The sequence below is a fragment of the Falco naumanni genome, chromosome 6 (genome assembly GCF_017639655.2).
Source record: "Falco naumanni isolate bFalNau1 chromosome 6, bFalNau1.pat, whole genome shotgun sequence".
NCBI classification, from domain to species: Eukaryota; Metazoa; Chordata; class Aves; order Falconiformes; family Falconidae; genus Falco; species Falco naumanni.
Genome location: NC_054059.1, coordinates 55,929,856 through 55,954,841, shown reverse-complemented (window position 1 = coordinate 55,954,841; position 24,986 = coordinate 55,929,856). Strand labels below are relative to the sequence as shown.

General features: G+C 39.9%; 1 protein-coding gene across 2 annotated transcripts in view; it reads right to left on the bottom strand.

Moving 5' to 3' along the window:
• ARHGAP18 (Rho GTPase activating protein 18) overlaps positions 1 to 24,986 on the bottom strand; it is a 100,722-nt gene that overhangs the window by 36,796 nt on the left and 38,940 nt on the right. For both annotated transcript variants that reach the window (XM_040598888.1, XM_040598887.1), the window contains exons 2-3: positions 2,795 to 2,994; positions 234 to 469 (exon numbers count right to left, since the gene is read on the bottom strand). In XM_040598888.1, coding sequence (XP_040454822.1) covers positions 234 to 469; positions 2,795 to 2,994 — 436 coding nt within the window. The remainder of the gene's footprint in view (positions 1 to 233; positions 470 to 2,794; positions 2,995 to 24,986) is intronic.

Here is a 24,986-nt window from a genome sequence, read left to right as displayed (position 1 = left end):
TATAAGGCCAATAAACATACTTCTTTTTACATACTAAAATTGCTTAATGCAATGTCAAGTCTGGACTAATGCTAATCCTGTAAATTCAGCAGAAAATTCCCTTGAAAATCAGTGAAAAGGTAGACACAGATCTTGAAAGATTCCTTTTGTGACTGTGCATCCCTCTTCTCCCCCCCACCCATACATGTCCCTCTCTCTCACAGAATCAAAGAAAACAATGGACAGGAACTTACTTTTCCCTTTGAGTCATCTTGTATCCTGAAGATATCTCTGACATCAGGAATCTGGTGCTGTTTGTTTTTTTTCCTCATGGTTTGTGTGACAGTCTCTACTCGCTTTTCTACTGCTGCCTTCTGGGTTCGGGTCAGTGTGGACAGAAACACCATGCTTTCCAGGGAGTCACCAGAGCTCTCACCAAACAGATTTGACAGACCTGCCTCCTTCAGCCATTCCTCTTCCAGTTCTCCCTCTGAGCAAGGTGAAGAGAAAAAGGCATAGATGTTGGCTTTTGCGTACTGCTAAGCACACGGGATGTTAATGCCATGGTACAGTTAATGCAGTTCACAGGGAAAGTACTATGGGGATCCACGATTAAGAACTACTTACACTGTCCCAACTTGGAAAAAAGCTATTGTTTGTAAGAGCTTTGAAAGGGTTAACATATGATATGAAAGCTTTTAACATAGTTAATCCAATACAGACTGTTGGGGGCAATCTTTATAATAATCTACAGCACTTCTATTAAATCATATACCATTTTATATTTATGTATCCAGGCATAAATGTGTATGGGGAAGTCTGAAAGCTTCTGATCCTTGCTGCTTCATTGATTTTTAGTTCAATCCTCAATCTTTTTAGCTCCCTTACAAACATGGTTCTACCTACATTTCTTGATATATTAATCCTACAACTGTCCACCAGCTCAATTTAATGAAGGACAAACCAGGCTACAGGAGTCAACTTAATGCTGTTTTTTAATCGGTTCCTATGACATCATTTCCAGCCTGCTGACATGACAGCCCACAAAACAATTGTTGCTTTAGTCTTACAGCTGATAAAGTATCCTTTATTGACAGATCACTGCACATGAAATTATATGATATATGAATATCATATGATATCATATAATATATATATATGAAGCTATAAAATACTGTCAGCAATGGCAAAACTTCTGCTTCTGAAATCAGTATCTCTCTAATAATACTTTCTTTAAACCACTAAGTTTTTTAAAACACACTGTGGCAGCTGAGCTTGTGCCAAATGCCAACAACCCTCTCAAATGTTCAAGCAACCTTTCCACTTATCAGGTATCTAGAAGTACTCCAAAGCTGGCATATCAACTTCACTGTTGACTGCAGTTTCCCACAGCACCCAGTGCACATCCAAGTGGGCACCTGAATATTAACAGCATTCAGAAGAGGTATAAAATTTCAAGTAAAAATTTTGCTATGGCATGTGGCCAAATCCTGTGCCTCTGACAAAACTCTCACATTTTGTTATTAGGGCTGGAAAGAAGAGCTATACCCCTTCTCCAAAGAAAATGTGAGGTATACCTCATCTCTCCCCTGCCTTGCCTTTGCAGGGCTTTGTCTCAAGCAAGCTCCCACCCAGGCAGGCCCATCAGCCAGGTGCAGTGTCCCACACATTCAGGAGTACTCATTAGGCAAGGTGTGGGGCAAAGCAGCATCTGCTCAGTCTGATCAACTCAGCTGTGCTGACTCCCTTGGGCTTCATGCCAGAGTGAGGGGCTCAAGCTGTAGAGTTAACTAGGGGGAAGAAGGCTATATATAAAAAGGAAATGGTGGGTTTTGGAGTGCAGAGCCTGAAGCAGCATCAGTGAGCTGAGGTAAGAGAAGAAGCTCACGTACTGAAGAACAATGGGCTCTGCTTCTCTGGAGAAAGCCTTGAAGCTCCATCAGATGCCCTGCTCCCTGGGCACATGGCCTTGGAGCCTTACTGCCTTCTCCAGAGGCCACATTGTTACCCTCTTCAGAGGGCTTGTAAATAGCAGTGATGTTTCAAAACACCTAGGGAGGCAGAAGTACAAATCCCTTTGAAAGCTAATGGAGCCCATTCTTCTCACTCATGCAGAGGCCATACCAAAATGCAAAACTCACCATTTCAATTTACTGAGACTGTGGGCCTCTCGTAAGAATGAGGAGAGACAGATAATGCACTGTTAAAAAATAATTTTTGAGAGAAGAGTAGCAGTAAGGCCATTACTACTCTTTTGTCTGATAGGACAAGAAAAATAAATGGCCCAACTTCTTCTAAGATCATGCCCTCAGGAGTGTCCCATAATTGATGCTTCTGAGAAACAAAAATAATACAACTAACAGTCACAATAGTTACAAGTGTAGAAAGTTACTCACTAAACTTAACCCGGTTAATCATTGGCTTGTCTTCTAAAGCGTGAGGTTTCTATCCACAATAGCTACAATAACGAACAACATACACAAAGAGTGAAAGGGTAAGTTAGTTTAACAGTAAACTACAAATAAAGCTTTGATTGTTGTGATCTGCAAGTATAGGCACCTTTCTAATGTTCTGCAAATGCCATTTAAAGGAAAACCAGCCTTTTACTCATCTCTGATACAATTCTTTTTCAGGGCATTGCCTGTTTCTGGTGATATGCATCAGAAGCAACAGAATTTTCAAAGTGGATGTTCAGCAGAGTGACCTTCTTTTTGATTTCAATGTGTTTGGTGGGTGCCATCTCTTGAAATAATACTTATAGAAAAATTCCTAAATCAGCAAACTGATGATCATTCACAAGAACAGATTTCATTACCATCTGGCTCTTTCACTACAAGTGCTACTCGTTCCTCCTGATTATTTCCTCTAGTTTCATGGATGTTTTCAAGTTCTTTCCAGTAGTCATCCATAGACAGTTCGTCCAAGGAGTCCTGGGATCCTGAGCGGTCAAACGATGCTCCATCAGGGGTCTTCTTGGAATGGTCATGGTTCATTGTATACTGGCCAGACCGACGGCTATAAACATAGACAAAAAAGCAAATCCTGGTTAGCATTCTTAAGATACAGGATATACTAATATCTGTGAGAGCAGCTGGTGATGAATTGTGTCAAAGTATCAAGGCAAACTGCTGTCAACAAGCAAACCAAGATATTAAAAATGGCTTTTAATATCTGGAATATATTTTTAATTTAAGATTTCTGCTGTACGTATAACCCAATGTAGAACAGCACAGGAGTCTGTATTAAAGAGGAAATAGTGAATGCAAGTTCTAGTAACTAGTTACAGCAAACCTCTTATTCAACTCACGCCAGCCAATTCCACAGACTTCACAGTACATATCTTCCTAGCATTGCCATTCATAAAGAAGTTTTCAGAAGTGCCTTTCTGCTTGAGTAAATTCTTATGGGTTGATAGTACCTTTACTTCTTTCCTTTGCTAATCAGCTTTTATTTTTTTATTAATGTTTAGTCTGGTGTCTATGACCTTAATTACGGTTGGGAAAGGACAAAGTAAAATTCCTGAAGTTACAGTTTGTGAAGTAAACTGGTGAGTCCAAATGTTTAACAAAGGCTACTGTTTCTATCTTGCTTCCTCTTTGACTGAAAGCTTACTACTTTTACAATTTGATGTTACTAGCTTTTGGTTCACCCCAAGTGTGTACGTTGCTAAGGCTTTCAAAAGATGACTTTCACCTTAAGTATAGCTGTGACTATAAAAAAGAAAGCAACAAGCTGAAACCTCTAGGTTTTATCTTGACCTCATTAGGTCATTAGCAAAAATTACCACTGACCTAGCAAAGAATTCCTCTTAGAAAGTGCAAAGGTTATAATGATGTCATTGAAGTTACAGGTCAACCTTACAGTTGAATATACCAAATCAAAAGCCACAAACTGATTCAGAGTATCAGTGGATTACATGAGTGGCAACCTAACTTCAGAGTTGGCCTTACTTTGAGTGGGGGCAGACTGGACAAAATGATCTCCAGTGGTCCCTTCTAAACTAAGTTACTCTACTGTTATGAGAGTATATCAAAATTCTTCCTTGTATTAAAAAATAGTTCTTAACACTTTAGAAAGAGCTTCAATTGTCTTTTACGTCTGAATTTGTCTCCATATTCTAAAAAAGGAGTCATGGTTTGAGGTTAAGTAGTAAATATCACTTATTCTGAGAGGAAAACGTATCAAAGATCAAGCATTGTGGATTTATCACAATGTAAACGCAGTAAATTAAGTCCTACCTTCCCATTTGGCTGACTTAGCATGTTTATCTAGAAAAAGCACCTTGTCCTTACGTTTTATCTCGTGACAATTGACACTTGTTAGCTGCCCCTAAGTAAAAAAGTCATACATTTCTCGTGAAGATAAGCCCCTTCTGTGTACAAGTCACAAATCCTTTCACACCAAATGTGCTCGATTCTCTGATAAGAAATCCTAACTATATGGACTTTGCCTTTAAAGGTAAAGAGCCTTATGGAAGGACTGAGTTTCCACCTTCTCCGCCTCTCTGTTCCAGGTACTAAGTTAATAAATTACAATGAATTACCAAGCTAATATGCACCCCAGTGCCATTCCTTAATCTGCCCTTATTTGAAAGCCCAGGGGGAAACAAAAAAAACAACGACATATGAAGAAGTATTTAGCTTCTGCATCAGTGGCAGTAACAACATCCGGCTAGTAGTGCATGTTACCCAATAAATACAATTTCTCCATGTAACCACCTCAGTTCTTAAACTTCGCCTGACAGGTGTGTCTTGTGTGCACCGTGTGCTGCTTCTGAATCCAACACTAATCACTGCAGAAGGACACTCATGGAGCCGCATCAAAAGTCTCCCCAGCAGCCACCATCAGTGCTGAGTGTGGCCAAAGCAGGTCAGGCTTCCCAGCCCTTGCCCAGGCTTCCCTCCTCCGGGCCCGGCCGAGCTCAGAGCAGACTGGGTCCCTCTCACAGACTCTCGACACTGAACTGCAGCAGCTGCAGCTTATCGTCCCTCCGTTTAGCCCTGCAGAGCTGCTCATCAGCTTTTCAGTGGCCTTTCACCTTTGGAACAACCTGCCCTCACTGACCCACCTCAGCTGAAATTTAACCACCACAGCACGCCACGCAAAAGATAAAAATAACAAAACTGAATACATTAAAAGCATGCACTTCGGTGGGCTCTGGCAGGCTGAGCTGGGATACGCTGCAGCAGGCTGTGGCTCTGTGCCATGCTTCCAGGGCAGCGCTCCTCCTGTCCTTCGAAAAAAAGCCAGCTCGTCACCTTCCCCAACTAGGTCCTGTTTCAGAGAAGTCTGTGTCCTGAAACACACAGATACTCAGCACAGAGCACTCAAGGCCATTTTCAGGGTCCTGTAAGCATTTGCTGTACATTAAAAACACTCCATTAACCTTCAGAGGCTGCACCTTACCCTTCCATCACCGGTCACAGGCCTGCCCTACTCAACCAAATATAAGCTGCTTTTCTGGTAAGGCTCTTCCCAGCCTGACCTTTCCATCTCTCATTAACAAATCTATACAGCAACTCCCAACTTTGAGCTGGCAGTAATGCCACTTCCCCTGGTGAAAGCCCTCAGAGAGAGGGGGGGACAAATGACCAGGAGAACCTTCCAAGAAATATTCACACAAAAACCTCGCTGCTCTGCTGTGAATCTCTCCTTCAGAATCCACGTCGCTTCAGGCCATTCACAACTGGCCGCCCAGCACTGGCAGCACTCGGGCTCCTCGGGAGCCAAGGCTACAGGCTGCTGCTCCTGCTCCACTCACCGATCCCTTCTCTTCCCTTGTCAGACTCGATCCAAGCCTGTACCCCCAGTTTCTCTTTGGACTACAAACCCTTTCAAAGCCATCTGCATTTGTCCACATCCACAATTCACATTTTGATGGGCTAGGCCAGAGAGAGGCTCAAGCTGGGAGAGAACAACTGCTAAAACAATTGCTGACAGCGCAGGTCAGATCTTATTTTCTCTTCACTTGGTCCAACGTTTCTTGCTTTGCATACCCCACCAGAGAAAGGCACTGGTGAAGCAGTATTTGGTGCATAATCCACACAGCAGTGCCTCCAGGCATCCTCATCTCCATCCCTCCTACGAACCCCTGTACACACCGTGCTAGTCTAGATACCACAGGGTTCGTGTACGTCAGAAAAGAAAAATAATGGTAAAAATTCACAGCACACAGAAAAACTGGTTGCCAATTAAGATTGTTATTTTTAGGTATCTGTTGACAAGGCCAAGAATATGGGATTTCTGCTGTGACTTTCCACTAAATTCCATCCTTCTCCAAACGTATGCTTAGTAAGCACTAGTTGTACATCACACAATAAAAACACACTGGTGGGAACAAGTTAAGGCCAAGAAAAAAAGAGAGGAGAAGGGAAAAAGCAATCAATCTTAGTAATAACATTATAAGAAAACTGGAAGAGGTATATGTTTTTAAAAATAATTAATTCCATATTAACAGAAAGACTCATTAAAAAAAAAAACTTAGAAAATTATTCCATCAAATGCCCCATGTTGCAAGCTTTAGAATTTTGTAGAAGACTGTTTTCCAAAAAACTATCAGTAGAAAATAAGCACAGTTCCTTACCGAAAAAGCTATTACTAGGTTACTTCTCCAGCACATTCTTAAGTTCTTAGGTGTTCAGTTTTTCTATTTAAAATTTGAAAAATGCAGCTGATTTTCACAAGTATCTTCAATGAGATCTCTTTTCTTCCCCCAGCAAATGTAAGCTACTGCTAACGGTCACATAAGTAATTGTCAAACACTACTCATTTAGCATTTCAGGTTACTAAATGGCAACTTTACTCTCCAGCTGTCTTTTTTCCCCCCAGAAAACTAGTATTGACATTAAGGTCTTCACTAACAACACTCTCAAACTTTATTAAAATCTTACTAACACCTATTTCCAATCATAAGTAAATAGTTTACTTTTCAAATAACTTTACAGGGAGCAGTGCAATATTCTCATTTCCAAATTACACAGTCAGTTCTGATCTGTGATACTCAGACTTGCACCCTTTGTAGTCGATGAGATTTATGCCAGTTTATCTCGGCACAAAACTGAGCTCCCAGGTATGAAACCCATTCTTCAATATAGTTATTGCAGTCTCTTGCCAGAGTTAATCTTCTTGTCCCATCCACCGGAGATGCATTTATTTATTAGAAACATCAAGGATGTGATAAGAAGCACTTCAGCCCTTCCAGAGGGGAGCCGTTAAAAACAATTCTTGTAATGAACACTTCATTACATTTACAAGGAAAGAAACCAGATTTGGGTTATTTCACAAAGTACTGATGAGCTTCATGTAGTGGCAAGTACTTAAGGGAGAAGAATTGTGCATAAGTATTTTCTTCAGCCTTTCCTTTTGTGATGAACTGTGTCTCAGCCTTTAAGAAAACATGACTCTTCACACACCATACTAAAAATATGCTTTTTTCCAGGTTCTGTCAGCCTGATTTTGATTTCATTTGTAATCATTTCATACCACTGCAGTTGTCTTTGTTCCTTATTTTCTTTCCTGTGAAATCTAAATCTCCCTGCCTGATCATAATTGATACTTGTCATGTGTAAACTACAGCAGCTAGAGATTAATCTGTTAGTAAGATGCACTTTCGCTGACATGTCAGATAAACTCAGCTCGTGGAAAGCTAATTATGCCCTTACTTTCATTTTTCTCACTAAAGAATTAAGGATTGTGATGCATTTTAAAACTGAGATGTGAAAAAGCCCCCTATAGGGCTAGCCACTAATTTGATGATGATCCGAAAATCATCTTTCTACATTGCTATACAAACATCATAATTGTATGATATCCTTATATACTATATAGTGGGTATGCATGAATTACATGTGTAAATATACTGAAAGGCAGAAATAGTAAATGCAAGGATGTTCATGGTCATAAAAACTAGGGAGTATAAATACACTGTTGAACCAAACATAATAGAATGACACTGCTGAAAGAGAAGTGGAGGTCCTGTAACAGGATTAGTGCAGGTGAGCTCACTGACTCCAGGAGAGAACAAAGTCCAGCTACTAAATACTGTACGAACAAAGCAAAAAGATACCAGTCTCTATAATCTCTTTTCTTCCTGAAAAAAAATGGATGAAACGCAACAGAAAGGGAGGAATGAGAAACACCTATTCTGCCTACAAATTAGGAATTTCTGTACAGGGTCCTTTTTTCCACCCACTTCTGCCAAATTTTGGAATTCAAAATTTAGGCCTGGATCTTTCGGGAATAAAACCTGTCACAACTATACAAAGTGTCACAAGTGGAACAAGGGAAGAGCCCATCTGATTAATTACTGAGTTTAACCTCAATTAGGACTCAACTCTTTGGAATGAAACCAATATGGTCCTTTTCCACAGTTGCCTAACAAAGCCTATGGGAGTCTTAAACATTGTCTTTAAACAGGTTCCAAATTGAAGGCCAATTCAAAGTTCTACAAGACTAAAAGTTTCATAAACATTTGTTTGTATCAGACAATTCCCAGCGCCGAGAACAGTGTGAAAAAAAAGCATTGCATTAGCAAATGATATAATTATTTTTCATACTGGACTATTACACCCCCCTAAGCTGCACACTGAAAATACAGTCTCCATATGCTTGGCCTTAAAAGCTTCTTTAAGTAATCCTGGCCATTAACCATTGCTATTGGGATTCTTGTACAGGCAATGTCTTGAGCACTGCAGCCCCTTCAGATGCACACTATGGCACCCCAACAAACTAGCACTTTACTTCCAGAGTTCTACAAAATGACAAAAACATATCTGACTACAGCTACATTATAGCAGCAACTTCTGAAATGCCCATGCAAAGGGAATCATCACTCTCAAAGCTAGTGTACATTTGGCCATTTATGTTAAAGCTATTAGTAGTATTATTGCAGCCATACCTCAGCCGATACCGGGGCTCACTGATTCTGAGCATCATACTAGCACATGGTTAGATGTGTTAATAACCTGATAAACAAGATACACAAGGCTGTGAGGGGAAAAAAAAAAAAAAAAAAAAAAAAGAGGTGAGTATTTGGACCAGAAGGTTGAATCATGGTGCAAGTCAGTGACAGAAACAAGAAAAATTCTCAGATCTCTGGAGTCTTTCACCACTGGACCACTGAGTGTTAAAGATCATAATCTGGCCCATAGAGAACTGTAAGGCAGATAAAAGGAAGCTGTGCTGTTTGTGATTTGTGATAGACTCCAGCACCGTGGCCATAAATAGAGTAGCACTCTCAAAACAAAATTATCTTGTTGACATAGGAGTTACAAAGTTAAGCAGCAATTTGCGTAAGTAATTTTAAGTTTGTACAAAGGCTAACTAGATTTAAACAATCAAAAAATGCCAACGGGCACCGTGGCCTATTCTGAAAACTGTTTACTGAGAAATCATTCATGAGATGTTATGCTCTTAAATATAAATACAGGAATTGCCAAGTCCTTTCTAATCTAAACAACAAAAAAAATGAGAGGGAAACAATGTGGTCTCCTATCCAAGGCTGAGTAACAGAGGTGTGGGAATAAATTAAGCTCCAAAGCTCCCCTTACCCTACCTCTCCTTCCAAGAAGCCAAGCAGCACAGCAAGGTGCAAAGACTTCTTAACTGAATTAACAAAGAAAGCTCTAATCTAATGGCTACAGCAGCTGCCTGGTTTGAGCTCCCTGTTTTTGTCTGGGACACTGGCCTGGGAAGTGATCACCAGACCTTCCCATAGCCATGGCGCCTACCAGAAGGTCATCATGAACTTTCACAGCTTCTAGGCAAAGCTGCATCCCAAAGGTCAGACATGAAGACAATGCAAGGCCTTGGTTCCAAGGGTGTGTTAAATCAACAACACCACTTATTCTTATGGTTTCAACCTAATGTTTAAGAAATTTCTTTCTGTCACCCAGTATCCAGTATTTTGCAATGCAGCTTTGAGCACTTTTCAAAGTCTTCTGTTAAAGAAATGATCAAATTATAATTGATATGCCCATCAAAGCAGGTTGTCCTAAAGTAACTGAATTTTACATAAAGCCACAGAGTAATGATACTACCTAAGTGAAGTTAAATTGTTTTTTTCTAAATGTAAATGTCTTCATCTTTGTATATGGCTTAACCTGTTAAAAAGATTCTTTCTATTTCATTGATAGCTAAAACCTCCTGTCAAACAAAAGTCAGTATCACTAGCTTTCATGAACAACAGGTAACCTTCAAGCAATACCTACCAGGACCCAAGTCTGGACATTTGGTGTCCAGAACAAGGCAAAAATATATATCACTATTTATATATATATATATATATAGTAAAGTGCTTTTTAACTTTTAGAAGGCATTAGAAAACCTTTCGTCTGGGCTTCTATTTCTGCTTTTCATTCTAGCTCATAAATCTTGTCACACATTGCAACAACAGCATCCTTTCCTTTCTACCTTTTCTGTCATTTATTTTTTCCATGACTGACTGCAAACTCCTGCAACTCAGTCTTTTCAAGAGAGTCATAGAAGACAAAGATAACAATAACAAAGCAATGTAATTTCCAGTATTTTTGGTGAACTGATACTTAGCACTCCCAACTTAAAGAGTTTTATTTTGCCTGCTCTGTGACCTTATGGGACATTTTGAATGGCAATTGCAATCAAACTTGCCCAAATCCCCATTAAGCTCCAAAGAAAAGCCAGAGAAATAGGAACTGAGGCAAAGCTCTACTCTCCTTCCAAAGACAGAGTACAAAGTGATTGCAGAGAGGGTATAAAACAGTACTCACTTTCTAAATGAGCATAAAAAAAGGCTGAGCAAAGAGAATCAGGTCTCTTAGGATTTTTTGTAATACCATCAGCTGCTGTTAATACCTGCTCAAAACTGCTCTGGAGATTAAAAAAAAAAAAAAAAAAAAAACACACACACAGAAAAAAACCTCCAACAAACAACAAACCACCCTCACCCCAAAACCAATAATCAAGAAAACCCCACAAACTTGGCATTTTAAACACCTCCATGAATAACAAATGCAAGATAGGTCAAAGTTAGGGCTGCCAGACTAGAACTCTAAAAAGTGTGTGCATATACATATACAAAGACATAAAAGCATATACATATATAAACACACACACACCATACTGCTTCCAGCCACATCCTCATTATTATTTATGTAAGATTTTTCTACCTTAGTGAACACGACCTTCCCCCTTTCCCAACCCCAACCTGTCACTGGAGAAAACAGGAAGGAAATCCTGTCAATGACACAGGCTGTTAAATTAATATTCTAATCCACTGCACCAGAAATGGGAGATTCCAGATACGATGCCAAAACTTAATCTGCCTCAACTATATGCAGCACTTCTAAGAAGATTAAAATATTTCATGACATTTCCTTTAACAGGACCTCGTGTTCTTATACAGCCATTTAGACTACTTATTTTCTATTTCTGATTAGCTAAATTATAATTATGGTAAACTGATACACATGCACATCCTATCGAAAATTACAGTATAGATCATTGGCCCCCATGTATGAGTAATGATGTGAAATCATTTACTACAAAAAATAGTGTTAGAACTATAACATATGCTTCTGAACATTTGCAAAAAAGAGCTATTTGATATGCCATCCCAGGTTGCTTCAGAATAAACGTGATTTTGTTCCACTCCACACAAGGTGAGAAAGAACTCAGGATTGAGAAATGCAGCCATGAAGCCTGTCTCCCACAAACTGACTGCACCAGTTGTGTTTCCTTGTTTTGCGGGGGACTGCTGCATTCCAGTGTCTGAGCTGTTCAACTCCGTGCATGCTTTTAGCTTTATTATCCAACCTGTTTCTTTTAGTGAAAGGTGAGTGACACTGACTCAGATTTGGAGCTTTAAATAGAACATCACATATTATCAAACTTGCAATAAAAATTATCACAATTAGATAAACTGAGAAGTAGTATCAGAAGTCAGTTTTGGTTTTACTTCTGTATTGACAATATGAAGTAGACCATATTGTCCCAGGTCCTGCCATTCTGACCCTTTTAATTCTCATGCCATTTGAATGAAGACTCTCAAAGGCTTTGAGAATACATTCCTATTTTTGCCCATACATAGAAATTTCTACTCCAGGGAATGCAAAATCCACCAGAGGCAAAAACAAAAGGGACAAGGGAACCTGTATAGGTACAATCACACAAGCGGCACCATGTTAGAAGCAGGTTTGCAATGTGCAGACTTTTGGAAGAGCTGGAAGTGCTTACAGAACTCTTAGTCCCACTGAATGAAAACAGAAGTCAGTCTCCAAACTCAGGCACCCTCTGTAATTCCTTTACATACAACCCTAATTGTGTTTAAAGCTCTAGTTTTAAAGAAAGCATATTGCACACAGCTAGGAAAATAAGGAATGGCTTCACTCGAATCTTCTTTGTCACATTTTTGGCTCTGACCCTTGGTCAGTTGATTTACCTTTCTCATTCCTTCCAAATGCCTTCTACATCACCTGGCTTCATATGGACACAGATGTTTTCCTCTGCAGTTCTGATTCTTTTCATTCTCTACAACTCATATCAATTACAAATATGTATGCAAAATATGTTCTCTGCAACAAATCTCATGCTGCTCATTGGGAAAATACTCTAACAAATTGCACACATTTTAAAAGTACACTTTTTCTGTAATCTTCTAAGACAACCACTGGAACTAATCTTCTTCCAAAAATGAGAATAAAGCCTTGTGACATTACTTCAGGCTCCATAAATATCAAAGAGAATAAACCAGGAAGTGAAACAGATAGAGTATTTGTAATTCCTTTACTGAGAGACACAGAGAGGAAAGATTTAAATAATTCATTTTCTTTTCACAGTGGAAAAAAATCAACATGGCAACAAAATCTGATTTAAGCTATCCTGGCAAATACCAGGACCATCTATTAATGTACTGTTACAGCCATGAAATGATACTGGAGTCACTTTTGTGCCTCTAAAAGCAATTAGCTCTCTGAAAGTATTAGCTCTTACCATGTTAAAGGACCTATTAGACCTATAACCCTGTTACTTGCAAATATAAGGCCTACAGTGCAACTCAGTAATTCTGTTTATGCTTGAAGGAAACTGGCACACATTCATAGTCAATTTATTACAATATAATCCTTACATTCAGAATAAACTGTAAATGAATTTGTATGAGCATTCTCAAACAGCAGGCAAGGAAATCTGTGCAGGAGTCTAAAAATGTTTTCTAAGGAAACTCTTTTCAATGCCCAACCAACCACCACTGAAGACCCAGTAAGATAAAGAAAATAAAGGTGCTCTCACAGAAGCTGGACAAGAGGGAGAGGAGGAAGCAGAAAGGGCCAAGTAGAGAAACATGTGCTGGGCAGGCCAGCACTCAAGCACCCTGAGGGATACAGGTCTGTTCAGAAGCAAAACGTCAGAGGATGCTTTTAAGAAACATTCTTAAAGCCAAGAGGATAGGAGAGAGGGGGGCCTCAAGGACACCGCAAGGGAAGGACCATCTGGGTTTAGTTCAGCCTCAGCATGAGCAAGGAAGTATTTGCAACCAGTTTTAAAAGTGGTCACTGGGATTTCTTCTGTGCTCAGAGGAGCTAACACAAAAACGCTGCATATGTCTCCACACATGATGCAAACCTGCTTTGAGGAACTCCTCTAACAGAAGCCAGGCAGAGCATGCCACAGCAGAGATGGAGGGCAATGCAGGTCTGCCCTGATCAAGCCGTTCCCTTCGCACCCCTTACCCACTGACCCACGGCACAAAGAGGGCAGTTGAAAAGTCCGTTGTCACCTCAGCAAAAGAAACGAGATTAAAAAGGGCTCTGAGTCTCAACTCTTACTTTTTATCTTCAAGGGCAACTGCTAAAGTCGTGAGCCTTTGACTCTTTTCCTACCAGATTCATTCTTCTAAGCAAATCTTCCCAGGAAACACCCGTTCCTGGCGTGTAACAACTGAACTGTCCGCAGCCCTCGCTGTTACCTATGCTAACAAGCACTTCCAAAGGCTTGGTGTCTTATGACCCAGCAGGAACCCCACTAAGTAAAACAAAATTACACTAATATATTCCCTCCCTCCTCTTATTTCTGGTAGTTTTTAAATGTCAGCAGACAACCAAGCATGTAGGAAGCAACTCAAAACTACAGATACTCTCCTACCCTCTTCCCCTTCGCTACCACCTGTTTTCTGAACACTGGCAGAAAAGATATAAAAATGTGTGTCTTTTTCAACCGAGCTCCCTGCAAAGCTTTACGGGTACTTGTATGCATAGGTATGCCGCTTCACTTACAGATGTATACATCTGTAAGTATATATACAGATGTATACAGATGTACAGCTACCGATCTGAATACACAGATGCGTTCGTGTGCAAGTTTGGAAGCCAGCCCACCATGGCGTTCACTACTGTGCCACCTGTCCACAAGGCCCGAGCATCACGACTTCAATACAAAAACAATACTTCAACCGTAAGGATTTAAAAGAGGGTTTGGTTTGTTCCAGGTGAGGTGAAAAACAAAGACAGCATAATACAAACCAAACAATAGGAGGAAAAGCAGAAAAGAAAGGTACTAGAAATTAATAAAAAGTAAACAAAACATGCAAATTAAATACCAATAATTTAATAGGAACAACTGTTTAAAATTAAAAACAGACCCTAAAAAACCCCCCCTCGTATGTATTTTATTATTAGTTGATCACAATTTTACACATGCAATCCTTGTTTCTCATTTCCAGGAACAGCATTACTAGTTTTTGTTCTTTACTCTTAGATCTGATTCTTTTTTGGTGTAAGAAATCTCCTTTCCATGTGGGGATACATGGGCAGCGAGTCCATCAAAACTTGACGCAGTCATGGAAGGCTGTCACCATATTTTAAGGCAACAAGAGGAAATGCTCAAGACTGGTCACAAAGGGAAGACTGACATTCATTGCTTGCTCTGCAGCTGATAAAAAAAGTGTGCTGCGAGTAAAATGAGAAAAAAAATCTTTCCAGAATTATGGTAAATGGAAGAATAAAAGAGCTCTTACCAACTTTAAAGTACACTTATCAAAGAGGATGCAGGCAAGGACTCCAAGAATTCTGGAATTTAAATACTAATACTGAGTTAAAAAAAAAAGAAGTCATTTTTCAGATTTAAAATTTATTTAGATGACAATTCTTAATAGAAATTATTTAGGAAAATTCTTTGTTTTCCTTCCTAACCAACACCCCTTCCTTTACCAGCATCTTAGAAACATGATACCAGTTTCTAAATCAACATAGGTGCCACCTATGGTTTTTCAGCTGATAAAGTTCTCTATGATTATTATTCTAAAAAGATACCAGTCTATTTTGAAAGACATCAATCAATTATATGAAGCCATATCAACCTGTCTTTTTAAAATCATAGCATCACTAATAGTAGCCATAACTCTTACCCTGCATTCCCAAGCAAAACTCTTCGGTGGAGGTTTAGCTGCCAGCAAAATATGAAAGTAAAAATGACATTGTACTCTTAACTTTCCCCATGTATCTAGAGGTTAATTATCTGACTTCAACTTTAGATATATTCCTCTGTGTAGACAGGGTAAAAATAGCACTTACTTGTAACATTAAGTAGCTATGATTACAGACCCCAGTAACAATCAAGGAAAATGAAATACAATGCTTCACACGTAACGCATTAAACCTGAAATAAGGCACAATCCATATGCAGACGCTGCTATAAATACAAATTCATATTTTCTTTTGCTGTACATACACACACTGTGTACAGAAGAACAAGAGCAATGTTATGCACTCCTGGGTATTACTATCTGTGATTTTTAGTTACAGGACCAAGCTGCCCATGCTAGACATCTGTACTTCCCGTTATGAGACACATCTACAAATTAATACCATATGTTTTTATACAGTATCATATGCACACAGGAAAAAAACAACATTTGCTGCATGCAATATTAAGTCACACATGAAAACTTGATTGTAATTAATGTGAAAATATCATATTATGACAGTGACCTAACCTTACAGTTTAGGGGGAAGGGGAGGGAGGAACAAAAGACAGCCTGAACAGGCCTGACCTGGGAGCACAGATCAGAGACATTTCTAGACTCTGAAGGGAACAAGGTGTGAGGCAAACCAGAACAGAAGCTGCAAGGCAACCCACAAGTCCTTCACTCCCAGTTCCCAAGCCACATTGCCCGACCACTCTGTCCAATCTCTAGCCCTCATGTCACCTTGCCACACCGCACAGGACCCCACTGGCTTTCCAGCTCTGAAGCACTTCCTAATGCACCCTAAAAATTAGGGAACCAGCACATACCAACACTGCTGGGGAGGCAATGAAGGCACGGGACATCTCTGGACCCGAGCCAGATCACAAATACATCCATCGAGCTCAGGCAGGGTGACACAGTTGAGCTTCTTCCTACCAGAGGTATTACAGTAAACACCTTCTTAATGTTTTCTGCACTGAAAATGCACATTTTAAAGTTTCTTTGGATACAAGAAATATTTGATTGTATAAGCAGCCAATTGTATCTCAGGGGATAAAGAATAATCCCCTCGCCAAAATAAGGCACCTGGACAAAGCCGTACATGTACAAAGAGCATACAAGTGCTGACAGAATAACACAGAAATGGAATCATACACTTGTCAACATCAAAAGTGTTTAAAACCTAAAATGTAAATCAACAGAGCAATGGCAACGGAAGTAGAAACTGTAACAGAAAATTTACAACACATTTTAACTTAAAGATGAAAAGGAGACTTTCAAAGAGACAAATGCCCACATACCTAAATTACACTATTTTCTCAATTCTTTAACTGCAAAACCAGTGTGTATACTTCACAGCTTCTGCCACTCCTGTCGGGTGTCTTCACTGGAGGTGCTCAGGTCTCCTCCCTCTTTGAAAGTCAGGAATGTGCAATGAGGAATTTAGGGATACTTTCATTGACTGTGCCCTCTAGCCAACTGACCTCATTTTCATTTTTTTTGCTGTTTCATGACACCTCACTGAGAAGTAAATCAGTTAGAATGATTTGTACCATGCCCTCTCAGAATAAATATGACTTTTTTATTATCAAGTACATATATATCAAGTGTGTGTATATACATATATATACATATATATATATACACACACACACATATACATATGTTGTTGTATAAAATGAGGCAGTACACTGAAGCTGCCTCTTCCCCATGACTGCCAAAGTAATGAATGCTGTTTGGCTTCAATTCCTTCTCTGTTCACACAGGCTTCACACCAGTGCAACCCTGGAGTGCCCCAAGGGGGATGCCCCCACAGCTGACACCTCAAGGCCACTCCACCCTTTACAGTAACTCACAGGAGGCAGACACCACCCTTTGAGTGCCCTTCTCCAAGCAGCCTAAATCCACACCACAAAACAACCATGTGCCAGATCCTGGGATCTCTCCATCCTTACAGGCAGACCCCTCCAAGGACAGCACAAGCAGTAAGCCAGCCAGCCTGTTGTACACCCAGTGCAATTTGGGGGAAAGGGAAAGGTATCTCTGTTTACTAGGAGATACTACATGATAGAACTCCAGCTACCAGGACTGTCAGAGGATTCTGTGGTAGCACTGAGCAGAGCCAACTAGATGCACGACTGAAGCACACCACCAGCCCAGTGCAAACATCCACTCTCTGCAGCCACAGCAGAAAATAATTCATTCAGAAATAGTGATGGGTCTACACCCACGGAAAGGGCATCAGCATCACCTCAGCACTGACCCTCTAGCCAACAGCCAGGCTTTCTTCTGCTGGAGGTCACCAGCAGACATCGAGTAACACACTCACCCTGTGAGTAGTTAAGCCGCTTCCCACAAAAATACCTCAGTGCCACTGGTTTTTCCCTTGTATTGCTTATTCAACTTGACACATCAGAAGACTTGCATTCCCAGAACTGTAAAAGGGTCTTGGAACGGCCCTTGTCATTAGTTTTTCTTTAATCCCATTTAATCCTAGAGTTCATTAGGAAAACACCTGCAAGGCATGCTTTAAAGGAACCAGAGTGTTCCGAGTTGCATCTGTCCAGTAGTTACCCACTTTGTGAGCCTGCCACAGCTAGATATGCCAACCGCCTCGCCATTCCTCCAAAGTATCAAGCCAGAGAAACCGGGGCAAGCAGACCTCGGTGTATCTAGCAGAAGGAACAGGCAAGGCACCTTGCTTGCATCTTAACAATTTCTTCAGTATTATGGAGAGCTCTCTCAGACAGATAATGAGCAGGTAAACTGTCACTTGCCTAGCAGCAACTTGGTGACAGCCACGCAAAGCAGGTGTTTCTGAGAAAGCAAAATCTGTGGCATGAGGATCCTTGGTCATGGAAAAAGACAAACTAATACCCTCTTCTGCTTGTAAGGGACAAAAGCTTCCTCCTTCAGAAACTAAATGGATATGGATGTCCTTTTAGTAGCCTAGCACAGCTGACTGTCCTGTGACCCCTCACTGCAGCAGCAGTCTCTGACCCTTCTCAGATGGAAACCAGTTGGAAAATGACCGGATGGCACATGGACTCACAGAGCTTGAAAACCGTTAAGGTGATGGTGGCCACGCTGAGGCCAGCCACAAGGCAGCTTACATATCAATAAATGAATGCCCTTCTCTTGAAGATTACATAGCACTTTGGGAGTTATTGGAAATAATTTCACTGTTTAATGGCTTCTGTGATGGCAGCAGCTTGAAATGGGACAAAGGATAATCTCTGGCTAGCTCAGCACAAGCCACAGAATCAAAGTAATAGATAACAATAAAGATCAAAGCTTTAAAATACTTCAGTTCCTGCACTGGTTACTATAGGCTGCAAAAGCGTTGCTCCGACTTGCAACAGCATCTTATACTTTTAAGGTATGTTTCCCTGAACAGTTTTAATTTTCCACCTTAAGTCAAAAAAATATAACTTCATATTAATATTCTGACTCACATAAATTTCATCAGTCTTCAGAAGAATCTTGCTATAACTACAGGTGAGTAAAAGTTCTTAAAACCAGACAGAAAAATATTCAGTAATGATATAAAGAATATATTGGCATAAATGTATCTTTCAATTAAAAAATGAGGAATGCATCTAAAAAAAAAATAAAATTAAGGATAAGTACAAAACAAGTTCAGCAATTCCAGAGTCCTACAAAAGTACGATAATGTCAACTTAAACAGAAACAGAGATTAGTTTCTCATGTCCACAGTGTGGTGGTATAATAGAATAACTTACTTGAATATGTCGCCTTTGGAGTTTTCCATAAAAGTGACGGGTCAACAGCCTTTATAATTATTGGAACAATGGTGTGTAAAATGAGAAAACATCTGGTTACTTTTCATTTCTAGACTTCTGACTTCCCAAATATTCTTAAGAACAGGGGTTTTTTTGCAAAGATCACATAATATTGTGGTACATCTGATGGACACAGAAAACTTTTTCTATTTTAATAGATTTTAAGCAGTCCTTCACTATTCTGAGTGTATTTCAGAGATATTAATTAATAGATGATTTTGCAAATTGTAACCAAAATAATTTTTTCTTACCTCCCAATCCTAGTTTGCAAGTTGAATACAACAAAATGAAAGGAAAATTAAACAAATCTTAAGGAAGAGGTTAATATGCATACCTAGAAAATGACATGTGTGCTCAGATGTGACAAAACCATCATTCCATAGAAAACAGAAATCAAATCCATAGAATTCCTGATCACCTATTCATATAAACCCATATATACTTAGATAATATTTGTATTATAAAATGGAAGGAAAGAAATCCACCCAGAGAGAGAACTTACAGTCTTAATTAAAGGAAATCAAAACTGTAGAAAGAAATCTATAGTGGCACAATAAAAAGGTTTTTATATAAAAAATCATTGCCTAGAGCAACACTGCTAGCAAACAACTAAAGAGTGTTCCTAGCCAGCAAACGGAATGACAGCTATAGCTGTACACAAAATTATACAAGTCAGTATACACTGTAAAAACAAATAAAAGTATTTAACAATACACTTACATAAAAAATATCTGCATGTACAGGCACTAAGATTAGCTATTGCCTTTCCTATAAAGAAGGCAACCCCTCCCAACACAGCATATGCAGATGTAAACTTGATTTTTCTATTTAATAAGAACAGTATTTCCTACTAGTGATTTGTGCAGGGTAACATACTTGGAGAAATAGCCTTTATCCAATTGAAGCTCCTTTGGATCAAAGTTTAATTACATTTGTATACAAAAATACCCATGTGAGAAGTCTTGGAGAGTGAGAAAGAAATAGGTGTACAAAAACTTCCAGTAGACTAACATAACAAAGCACAGTACAAAAGGCACCAACCTTGTCTGAACCAGAGGTTATACATTTATGTCAACACCATACCACACACAGGGGGGAAAAAGAAACGGGAAACAAAAGACCAAGCCAGGCTGGAGGAAAGAAAGGTTTCTCAGCCTAGGCTCAAATCCACATGAATACAGTTACATGGCTATTTGACGGGGTCTGGCTGATGCTGGGCTGAGGTCTGAGCACACTGCAATGGAGATGTGCCCCAAGAAAGCTGCCACTCAGCACAGTCCCGTAATCTGTTTCCAGGAGGAATCACAGCATTCACAGGGGAAGAAACACCCTGCTGCTGAAAGATAGCCAAAAGCCTGACTCCAGGCTCTTACAAAATTTTACATACAAGCTTAGATCATAATACACAACTTGAAAGGTCTGAAAAGATTGTCATATTAGGTTGCTTACACTGAGTGTTTTGTCATCCCATCCCCTCCCGTCCCCTGCCCCACTTCTCGCTGGCATGGTCCTGTGCAGATAGACGTACTGACTGACACTCTGGCCCCAAATGCATTTTTCACCCTAGCTAACTGCTAGCTGCCAAATCTCACCTGCTAACTAACTTAGCAAGTTCTTCAACAGTATACAACAAAAACTGAATTTATGCTTAATCTGAATGTCAGAGATTAAACATATACATATGTTTCAAATTGAGAGAAATTATAACAATCTATACTGAGGTCTGTGTTTAGTGAAATCTGTATCAAATAATTCAGCAAAAGGACAGTAAGCAAAAGTCTCCCTTACACTTCCTAATACAGGATGACAAAATTTTCTTGAACAATCACTTCAAAAGCTCAAGCAAGGCCCACAAACCAAAACACTGTGACATGTCACACAGATTTTAATCCCATACATCGTCGTAAGCCATTTTCTAATTTGAAATACAAAGTACCAAATGCCAGCTTTCACAGCACGACGCTCATAAAGTTTCCCATAACCTTTCATAAGCAGATCCTACTTACTATGAGAAAAAAAAGATGTTTCAGTTTGTTCTTGTATGTACCATCCACAGTAAGAAGATCAAACAAATACAGACTTTTTCTTAGCTTTCACCTCAAAGGGGAGCAAGTCCCACAGTGTAAATATCCTTGTCTGAACAGAGAAGGCAGGCAGAATTTGGGTCACTGGACAGATTCTTGGACATTTCAATTAGTACATGACATTTTCAATGTCATGTGTATAATGTCTTAGATATTTAGTGTCTTATTCTTTTTTACCCTTAAAACAGAAAATACTACTGCGATGAAAAGTTAGGTTGTATTTCCTATAGGAAATCATATGAGCTATTCTGATTATACTTCTCATTCCCGATACTGTTTTGATGTACTACCCTGGGCACTATGAAACCAAAGCAATCTCTCTGGTGCAAAGTTCAGAGCAAAGAAAGGTGTGTTTAAACAAGGCACAGATCTGCAACCTTTCAAAAGCTTATCAACTGACGACCAACCATAGTTTAGAAACTGTACTTTAATTTATCTCATTACAGTGTCTGGGAATCCAAGCTGGGCTTTTGTTTCTTTTGGCGAGGCAGGCTGCACGATGCCACGTGCAGACAACGAGGGGAAAGCAGGTTATCTGCAGCTCCGTATGAGAAGTGCAGGTGTTCCCTGCTGCGCAATGCACCTGGATGTCAAGCATGTCTTCTTGCATCACACCCTGCCTTTGTAGGCAGAGGCCATGCACACGACTGAATCACTGAACGGTATGAGTCAGGACTAAATGAGCCAGAGATTAAGCTTACACTAGCTTTATAGTGGCTGCTAAAGGACAAGCTGTACCTGAACTAACTAAAAGCCTGTCAGTACAAAGTTAAGCCATCAACTACCTTTTTAAAAAATCTGAACCAATGGAGTTAAACTGTATCAGACGAGCCTCTCTCACAGGATGTGGCCGTAGCCAGCACTAGGACTCATAAAAATGAGTTGTCAAATGGCAGCCCCATAACAATCACATTAAGCTGGCACAGATGTAGGCTGCCAGAGGGTTCTCTTAAATCCCCCTTTCCTGTGGGTTGCCCTTACTTCCTTTGTGCCAGCACTGTCACTGATGCAGTCACTTACCGACCTAGGTTAAGAAACCAATCTGTCTGAAAACACCACTTGCAAAAAATACTGCTTTCAGTTGGATTTTTGTTTTTTTAAATCCTGGTCCACCTACTTCAGTCAGCTCAGAAATGCCAATTCCAGGGCAAGAAACACATTAGGAAGGTGTAGGTGAGAGATGGAAGGAAACGCTACTTTCAGTGGTGGTCCCCACTCTTTTCAGCTTCCACCTCTCTCAGCCTAGTATGCCCATGACCTGCACCCACCGCCACTGCACATCAAAACTGCTTGTTCAGGACAAGCCTCAGGAGGCACTCTGAGGTGAAAGTTTCATGAAATGGTGTGGCATCTCTCTCCTGGCATAATACTTTCAACGGAACAAGAAGATGCTCCTCAAGTCTACCTGAAATATAGGCTTCTCAGGAGAAGATGACACAGGCAAGCCACCAGAACAAGGTTAGTAGGGCATGAAAGCCCACCCTCTGAGTGGGTTATAATGATGGGGATGACTATTTCCACAATAACACCGTTACTAGAGTTCCCTTACTTAGTTGTTGCAAAGGGAATCAGGCTGTGAGGCTCCAGAAGCTACCCTACAGAGCTGTTAGATCTATCATCCTCTTAGCAACTGCCAAGAGAGAAAGCATCTTCCACTGGCCCGTGGTAACCATAGCTCTGGTCTCCTGCTGTGACTGGCCAGTGAGTCACAGCTGTTATGTATGGCAGCACTTACCAGGGCTCCCCTGCTGTTCAGTAGCTGAGGCTTCTGGTTACTGCTCCAAGCCTCTTGCTTTGTATCTGGGATCACACTCATATCTACAGCTATAACCACAATTATTATATGACTATGACACTATAAGAACTTTCTGCTTGTTTGTACAGCTAAAATCTAACCTTGTGCTCTCTTAAATCAAGGGCAAAGCTCCCAGTTACCTCTGGATATAGTATATTCCTGGGCCTTGCTGATGTATTTTATTAAAGGCAGAGATTTTTTGATAGAGAAAATATTTCATCAGTGGCCTTCAGTCCCACCAACTGTCACTCTGACAATTACATAGAAATCAGCTAAAACCAATCAACAGATTAAAAATAATAAAAAACCCTGAACAATGTACTTTACTAAGTACATATCACTAAACACTGATGAAACAATTCTTACACATCCTCTTAAGTATTTTCCTGGTTTACAAATATTAAAGCGAAGTCAAAATATCCAACTTCTCTAAGCCAGAGCAAAAGCTGGCTGGGTGGTTTGGGGACTGTCAGAGAGGAAGAGGTAGTTGGAGGAGTGGTAAACTGAAGATTTGTACTGATGCTAAATCAAGCAAAACATGCCAACTGTTCTGCTGCAGTTTGGCACTAAGTATGCATGATAAGATATTTTTTTTGTTCTGAAGACAACATTACTCTTTCTTTGTTGCTTTCTCATGTGTGATGCACCTTCCACCATATTTCTAAGCATACCAAAAACATTCATATTTGTTTCTCCTCAAATACTTTACCCCAAACTATTTTAAGTCTTCCAACAACACTGGGAGCCCCACAAAAGAAACATTCTAATACATTTTTATTGTCACTTTTTGGCCTAAGAAGCCTCCCTAGGAAAGAAGGGTGTTGTAGAAAGACGACAGATAAAATCCCTGAATACTTGTGAAAGCATTTCTAGGCTAAAGGATTGGGATGCTTTAGTCACAGAACAAAGGGGAAATATTAAGCAGCTTATCCTCACAAGAAGGTATGACCAGGTAAGTAACTGCTCCTGTGCATGCTTTTATTCTGTTGTAATACAAGAAAGCTGGCACAAAACAATGACTAAAGAATACATTCATAGCTTTCAGCAGTGCAGAGGGGCCAGTTGCTTAGGAGCTCAGCCCATACACTGCTCAGGGTATCACTAAAAATATACCTCAGAAAAGATGGCTAAAATTGTACTTATGGAATAAATCAAATCCATTTATTTTTCAGACATCCTAATACTAAAAAACAAAACCACTGATTTTTTCCCCTATTTATTTGGCTATAAACATTTACATTCCCTGCCTGAACATGATTATTTTGAGACCACGACTCAAAGGCAGAGGCAGGTTCATTGCAAAACCAGCAGCCCTCACAAAACAGCCCATTGACACATCAGAAGTACTCAAAACTTACAACTGGGGAATTTTTATTCCCCTGGCCAAGCAGAATTACTACTGAGGAGTCTGGAGTGAAAGTCAGTGACCCATGTGTAACAGGAATTTGCAACACCACTCCACAACAGGCACCTCGCTGTATCACTTGCTGTAATTACAGCCTCCGTTCAGCCATAGTATTCTGATACATAGGAAAAAAATGAAGGTGCACACTCAATAACTCTAGTAAAAAAGCAGTAATGATAGCGAAGGGTGCTGGCATTGCAGATGTTACCAAAATATGTGTGAGTAGCCTTTTAAAACCTTACAGGTTTCAGCTCCAGCCTTACCAGTAACAGTTACAAAAGATGAGTAAAATATGGGCAATAACAATAGATTACAGCACTTTTTAATCAAGGCCAGTATCAGCACTCTGAAAATGCCATTAGTCTTATTTGAAGACAAGTTCAACAATTCTCCTCTTCAAAGAAAAAGAACTTCGAGAAATGAAAAACATTCTTCTGATGCTACACAGAGTCAATGTTGGAGTTCAGGCTTACACAGCTCCTCT